At 53.7% G+C, this 7,907-nt stretch overlaps 1 protein-coding gene across 1 annotated transcript in view; it reads right to left on the bottom strand.

The window, feature by feature from the left end:
- Positions 1-7,090: 7,090 nt before the first annotated feature.
- PACS2 (phosphofurin acidic cluster sorting protein 2) overlaps positions 7,091-7,907 on the bottom strand; it is a 61,656-nt gene continuing 60,839 nt past the window's right edge. The window contains exon 24 of the mRNA XM_059915253.1: positions 7,091-7,251. Within this exon, the coding sequence (XP_059771236.1) occupies positions 7,091-7,251 (161 nt within the window). The remainder of the gene's footprint in view (positions 7,252-7,907) is intronic.

The raw sequence follows: 7,907 nt of genomic DNA, 5'->3' as shown, positions 1-7,907 counted from the left end.
CTAACCCTCAAGTTATTCAGGAGTCGATTATGCTTTCTCCTATTCCGTGTGTTGACTTTTCACTCTGTTGGCAGTGTCCTTTGATGATCAAAAGTTTTTAATTTTGATGAAGCCCAATTCATCTATTTTTACTTTTGTCGCCTGTGCCATTGGTGTCCTATCCAAGACATCATTGCCAGATTGAGCGTCAGGATGTTTCCCCATTTTCTTCTAGGAGTTTTATAGGTTTAGTTCTTACGTCTATGTCTTTGATCCATTCTGAGTTAATTTTTTCACGTGGCATTAGGTAAGAGTCAAACTTCATTCTTTTGCTTGTAGATATCCAGTATTGCCAGCACCGTCTGTTGAAAAGACAGGGAATTCCCTGGCGGTCTAGTGGGTAGGACCCTGTGCTCTCGCTGCCAAGGGCCTGGGTTCGATCCCTGGTCAGGGAACTAAGGTCCCACAAGCCATGTGGCGTGGGCAAAAAAAAAACCCAAAAAACAAAAAAACCGCCTTCTGCCATTGAACAGTCTTGGCAACCTTGTCAACTATGATTATTTTTTATTTCCGAAATGAAAATATAGTTTATTACAAAAAGTTTATTATATTCATAAATTATAAGGGAAAAAACAATGAAGTCATTTCCAAAGATGCCAAAAAGGGACTTAATATAATTTAACAGGCATTTCTAATTCAATAAAAGTTATTAGCGTATTACAACAAAAAGAATATAAGAGAAATTAAAGCAACATTAGATTAGATTAACAGTGAAACACTAGCAGCCATTCCATTAAAGTCAGGAAGAAGACAATGATACTCACCATCACTGCTATTTAAATCATGCAGGAAATCAACTTAATAGGCCAACTAAAAAAAATTCTAAAAATATTAGAAGAGACAAACTTTTCACTATTTTTCAGATGTTATCATTGTCTTCCTAAAAATTTCAAGAAAATGAACTGGGAGAGGACTTCCCTGATGGTCCAGTGGTAAAGAATCCGCCTTACAATGCAAGGGACACGGGTTCAATCCCTGGTCAGGGAACTAAGATCCCACATGTCGTGGGGCAACTAAGCCCATGCGCCACAACTAGAGAGGCTGCGTGCCTCAAACTACAGCGCCCACGTGCTCTGGAACCCGCACACCACAACCACAGAGCCCACGCGCCCTGGAGCCTGCATGCCACAACTAGAGAGAAGCCTGCATGCCTCAACAAAGAGCCTGTGCGCCACAACGAAAGATCCCGCATGCCACAGCTAAGAGACCCGACACGGCCAAAAATAAATAAAATAAATAAATATTAAAAAAAGAGGTTAACTTGTTTTTTTTTAAAAAAAGAAAATGAGCTGGTAAATTATTAAAAAAATAAGAGTGTAGTATAGTAACAAATTAGAAAATAAATATTCTGAAATAAGTAGCTTTCTATATACTGGCAACAGACAGAAATATAACTGAGAAAAATCCATTCACAGTTGTGACAATAAAGCGATCAAATATCTAGAAGTAAGTGTAAATTGAAAATAAATGAATAAAATCTATATGAAGAAAACTGTTCAACACTGCTGAAGAACAGAGAAGAAAACCTGAACATGTGGAGTGACATACCATGTTCATAGATGAGGAAATTCGATATTGTCAAGAAATCAATGTTCCCCCAAGTAGATTTTTAAATTCAAAGCAATTCCATTAAACATATTCTACATTTGAAATAGTGAAAATGTATAATCTACATAAAAGATGAAAATAGTGCAATAAACATTTGTACACCCCTCCACCTCAATTTACCAGTCGTTAGCATCTTGCCACCTTTACTTCATCTCAACTACTTTTATTTTCTGAACTTTTCGAATGTAAGTTGCAGAAAGCAATGTCACTTTGCCCCTGAATACTTCAACATGCATCTCCTAAGAATTAAGGCATTTTGACACAGCCATACTCATCAGTTTCACACTTGAGACAGTTAACAATAATCCTATAGTTCCACCAAAAACAGTGCTTGTCAAATTTTACTATACATGTGAGCCACCTGGGGATCTTGTCAGAATGCAGATTCTGATTCAGTGGGTCTGGAGTGATGGCTGAGGTTCTACATTTCTAACAAGTTACCAAATGATGATGATGATGCTGGTCTGGCAGAACACACTTGGAGTTTCAAGGATCAAATGTTGTTCCTTCTATACCCCCTTCCCAGGTTATCACTCCTCTCTCCTCCTCTAAAGAAGGAACCATTATCTTAAACTTGGTGTAGTTTATTCCTATGCATGTTTTCATACACTTATTAGATATACGTATCCCTTAACTATATACAGTATGTTTTCCATATTTTTGAACTTTACATACGGTATCACATTGAACATATTCTGGGGCAACTTGCTATCTTCATTCAGCATTATGTGAGGTTTATCCATGTTGATAAATGTAGTTCTGAGCCATTCATTTTAACTTCAACAAATCTTCCCCAAGGAGCTATGGCTGGTGGGTAGGCTGGCTGCAGAAAACTCGCAGAAGTGTGGTGATGGAGGAGTTGGTATTTGGAGTTGGACATTAACCAGGCTGCTTCATTTTCCATTGTGAGGTTGTAATTCACAAACAACCTAGCTTATACAGTTCTGGAGGTGGGAATTCCAACATCAAGGCTCCAGAATATTCGATATCTGGTAAGGGCCTGCTTCCTTGTTCATAGATAGCCGTCTTCTTGCTCTGTCTTCATGTGGCAGAAGGGCCCTTGTCAGTTATTTTGACTTTGCTCATGGTGTATATTTTGCCTTGATGGAGGGTTTTTTTGTTTGTTTCTCACATGTGGTTAAATGTATCTCTCTTTGCTTTTATGGCTTCTGGACTTTGAGGCTTGGTTAGAAAGGCCGCCCCTACTCCACGGTTATAAAGGGATCTACCCAGGGTTTCTTCTAGTACTTTTATGGTTTTATTCTTCTACATTTAAAACGTCAACACATTTGGAGCTCATCCTGGTACTCTGTGAGAGGTATGGCTACAACTTACTTTCTTCTAGGCAGCTGCACAGTGTCCCAGCGTCAATCAAAAACACCACCGCCTCTCCCCCACAGCCACGGATTTGAGGTGCCATCTTCAGCCCACACTAAGTGTCTGCAGGCATGTGGGTCAGTTTCTACATTTCCTATTCCGCACTGTGGCTCATGCATCACATGACAGGACCCTATCGCCTTGATAATCGAAGCTTTGTGATATGAATTCATGTGAGAGCTGAACCTATTCTTGCTTATTTTTCCATTTGACCAGTTTGCCAAATTGAAAAGGGAAGATGAGCTTTTAGCAATTTTTATCGTTGATGACACTGAGCTGTGAAGCACCTGGGGAGAACCCTCTGTGCTGGTGAGTCTTCCTCTCCAAGAACATAGTGTCTTCCCACCGCCAAGTCTCTTGATAATGCCCTGGAGTGTTTTAAAGTTTCTCTCAAATAGGTTTGCGCTATTTCCTGTTAAGCTTATTCCTGTTGTCAAATGTGCCTTTTTCACTCATTTATCTTCTAGAGTCTATTTACATCTGTAAAGACCACTGACTTCCGAGCCGCTGTCTGCACCCTCTTCCCGCCGCACCCTCTGCCATGGACGGATTCCAGTCCACTCTCCTGTGCTGGCGGGGCACAGTCACGTGTCTCCTGTGATGCTGGCGTCACCTCCTCCCCAGTTGCTCATGTTCTCCGCCCCTCTTGCTCGGCTGCGTGGGCCAATGTTTCCAAGATGGCGCAGGTCACCTTGGGGATGGTGACACACCTCCAGCTCTGCTCTGCCTGGCACTGTGGTTCTTCTGACTCCTTTTTTTCCAGGTGTTTTGCTCTCCTTCATGGCAGAGATCCTCCCCGAATGTCTGGTGCCCTTGGCTGTTAATTCGTGTTTAAAGCGGGGACTGGGGCTTCCCTGGTGGCACAGTGGTTAAGAATCCGCCTGCCAATGGAGGGGACACGGGTTCGAGCCCTGGTCCAGGAAGATCCCACATGCCACGGAGCAACTAAGCCCGCGAGCCACAACTACTGAGCCCGCGTGCCTAGAGTCTATGCTCCGCAACAAGAGAAGCCACCGCAATGAGAAGCCCGCGCACCACAACGAAGAGTAGCCCCCGCTCGCCGCAACTAGAGAAAGCCTGTGCACAGCAACGAAAACCCAACACAGCCAAAAATAATAAATTAAAATAAAATAAAATAAAAATAAAATAAAGCGGGGACTGATAGCTGATAGCAACGTGGGCAGACTGGGGCTTGGTAGCTGGGGCAGCTTCCTGTTTCTGCAGCCTCAGCCATGCAGCTGGGAGCTGACTCTCCAGCTCTGCCCACCCCGTGGCCACCCACTGGAATGTGGCTGCCACCTCCTGTTGGCCGGTCCTCCAGCCCAATTCTGTCCTGTGGGTTCTTGCCTTCCTCAGAGCCCTCTGCAGTCATTTCGGTGGGACTCCTCAGAAGCAGAAAGGCACAAGTTTGCCCAGCTCTCTGTGGGAGGCTGGACGTCTGCAGACCCTTGTCAGGGGAGGTCTTCTCAGACCTAGGCCTCAGCCTGAGGTCGCTGCCCTTCTGTGAGCACAGGTCCCCACCATGCGGGGCACTGGGGGCCTGCAGTGACACTGAAGATGAGGGCGGCTCTCGTGGGGCTCGGGCTGGAAAGGGCAGGGACCAAGGGACTGGTAGGGCTAACCTGTGCCAGCCGGGCTTGTCCCTGAAAGACGACGCCTGACAACGCCCAGGTGTGGGGAGATCCCGAGGAAGAGCCTTCCGTGCCGAGGGTGCGCCAGGAGGGGACAAAGAGGATGGACACCCTGCAGGACAGAGAGACGGCAGCCTGGAGCGCCCGTCAAGGCCACAGCAAGTGGCTGACATCGCCCAAGGGCTGGCAGCAGTGGAGGGAAGAGGCAGCATGACACCGGCGGAGCGGCCAGGGTGTGGGGGACACTGCAGGGACTCCGTGCCCCCAAGTTAGAAACCTGGGAGTCTGCGGAGAGGGGTCTGCACCCCTTCCCCGCCGCCCCAGAAGCCCCTCTCCTCTGCGCCGCCTCCTGCCTCCCAGCCTCGTCCCCACACACCCCTTACCCACAGGGGCCCCCACCTCCCGGAAATGCAAACTTGGCAGGTCGCCCCTGCCCAGGAGCCGCCCGGGCCGTCCATCGGCAGGTGTGCGGTGGGATGGAAGCCCCATGCCCCGGCCCCTCCCGAGAAGTCCTTGTCCCCGACAGGTACACGCTTGTGTGTTCTATGTCCTAGCTGGCCCATCCTGAGATGTCGGCCTCATGGAAGCTGAGGGGCGGCTGGTTTCCGGCAAGGGCACAGCTGGTAAGGCACACGGAGCCCGCTTTCCTTCTCCACCACCTTTTCACGTAAATCTTCGACCTCGAGAACACCCACGCAGATGGGTCCAAGCACACAGCTTCACAGGCTCCACTGAGCCTGGCCTGCCACAGCCCGGATCCATCTAGCCTGGCTTTGACCCTGACGCCCAGGGAACAATACAGAACTCCTGGGGGCGTGGCTTCTGTTGCTTGTGAAGTGCCCCGGGGGCCAGAGGAGCTGTGACCTGTCCCTCGCGGCTGCACGGCGACGAGCAGCTGCCCACCCACCGGGTTGGGAGGCAGGCAGTGGTACCTCCAGACTGGGGCTGGCTCAAAGCAGCGCCTCCAGAACCATTTTGGCCAGACTCTGGTTGACAAGTCCTCCGGCTGACTGCCCGCCTGCCTGGTCAGTAGGACGCCGTCCCTGCTCTGGGGGCAGAGCTCCCCCTGACTGGGATCCCTCCGCTCGGTGGCGCCCGGGGTTGGGGTGGCCGGCAGAGGGGCAGAGCCCACGGCTGTGGGGGACAGGAGGGGCCACGCCCACCCTGGTGTCCACCCAGGGCTCTGGGAAGAGAATGCTGACGCTCTGCATGGCCCCCAACCCAGCACCTGCTTCTCATCAGACGCTGTTTGGCCCTCCCCCAGCTCGAGAGGCCCCCTCTCCACCCACACCTCCTCGGCCAGTCCCCGGGGTTTCCCGAGAGGAGCCCGGGGGCCCAGAGGCCACAGCCCGCTTCGGCTTACCCAGTCCTATCAGCACCTGCTGACTGCTGCTCGGGGCACTGCGCTGGCCCCAGGCCACTGCTGGGCTTGGTGGAGCCGAGGGCCGCCCGTTCTCTTGGGACGGCTGCGACTCTGGCATCTTCCCCAGGAAGGCCTTAAACAAACGCTTCCCGCTGTCCACCTCCAGCCCCTTGGGGGGCTCGCCTGCACCTCTGGGGCTCGGGGTAGGTGCCCGCGGCCACGTGTGCCCCTCGGGCAGAGGGAGGCCGCGTCAGGGTCTGCGGGGCTCATCTTCCAGCCACTGCCCAGACAGTGCCGGGTGGGCCTCAGCCAGGGACACCCAGCAGGGTCGACCCCCTTGGGTGTCCTGGGTCCCCAGCTCCTACAGCCATTCTTCTCCACATGGTCAACCCAGGCCGGAGCAGCTGCGGCCGCCGCCCTGCCCGGCCTCCTGCAGGCTCCCCCAGGACGCCCCTTCTCCCACCGCGGCTCCAGCTCCTCGGATCTGCCCCAGACGGCCCGGGTGCGTCTCCTCAGGACCCTACCTGCGGGGCGCACTGAAGGCGCGGAACGACCAGGCGAGAAAGAAGGGCCGCCCTCGCTCTCCCCGCCTCCCTCCTCCCGACCCCTGTGACCTCACCTCGACGCCCACCGGCCACACCCCAAGGTCCAGGCTCTGCGCCCCAACCCGCACGACCACGCGTGAAGACGCCGCAGCAGACGGCAGCCGGCCCTCTCCACTCCATGGGGTCTGGGGATGAGGAGTTCGCTGAGGGGTGGCAGGGCAAGAGTCATGGGGACACACGGCGAGCGTCAAAGGGAGGGAACCATGGGAGGCGGCGGTCAGCGGGGGAGGGGCGGGATACACTACGGGTACGGAGGTGGGGGAGAGGTGGGGTACACAAGGGGGGCAGGGGTGGGGGAGGGGCGGGGTACACAAGCTATGGGACGGGTGCGGGGAGGGGCACACTACGGGGACGGGGGCGGGGTACACTGGGTGGAGGGCGGGGAGGGGCGGGGCACAGTAGGGGTACGGGGTGGGGGAGGGGAGGGGCACACTGGGTTACGGGAGCGGGGGGAGGGGCGGGGCACACTACGGGGATGGGGGCGGACCCATCGTGATGGGAGGGACAGAGGGTGGGGCCCACAGCGGTTCTGGAAGGCCCGAGGGGGCGGAGTCGAGCCCCACGAACTTCCGCTTCGACAGGCTCCGCCCTGCCGTTTCCGCTTCCGGCCCGTTTTCGCGCCTGCGTCCTGGGCTCGGTTGTCAGGGGCCGACCGGGGTTCCGCTCGCCACGCGGACCTGGTCCCACCCCGGTGTCCATGGCCCGGGGCTTCATCTCGGGCTCTCGAGGAGTCCCGGCCCCGCGCCGCTCGGAGGGGCTCGCCTCGCAGACGCCCCCAGCCGTCCGCACCCTGACCCCAGGCCCCCTTGGGTCCCCGCCTCGCGTGGGGGCCTCGGAGCGCCGGCCCGCGACGTGCGGGCGGAGCTCGCGCCTGGACGGATGGAGGGGCCGAGACCGCTCGAGAGGAATCACACAGCAGGCGAGGGAAGGCCTGGGAGTGCTCCCCGCGTTTATTAGTGTCGCATCAGCACCTTAAAATACTCCACGTGGTCACATAACGTGACAGATTAGAATCTGTTTTCCAAAAACGCTATTTACATTAATCCTGTTTTCCATTAAAAAAAAAAAAACCAAAAACCTAGCAACACGTACATCCTAGAAACCAAACAATGCACAAAGAACTGGACGGGGGGGTCTGCAGGAACGCACGGTGGCACCCCTTAGCCTCCCCTGGGGGAGGGACCCCCCCAAGCCCAGTCCTCAGGCCCCTGCCAAGGACTTATCTTCCTCTCCACCGGAGGACAGGACGGGTCTCGGGAGGGGGTCAAGGAACAGGTGCAGGGA

Source organism: Balaenoptera ricei, chromosome 2 (genome assembly GCF_028023285.1).
Source record: "Balaenoptera ricei isolate mBalRic1 chromosome 2, mBalRic1.hap2, whole genome shotgun sequence".
NCBI classification, from domain to species: domain Eukaryota; kingdom Metazoa; phylum Chordata; class Mammalia; order Artiodactyla; family Balaenopteridae; genus Balaenoptera; species Balaenoptera ricei.
The sequence above is the reverse complement of the archived record's forward strand: the minus strand, read 5'-3'. Positions and strand labels throughout refer to the sequence as shown.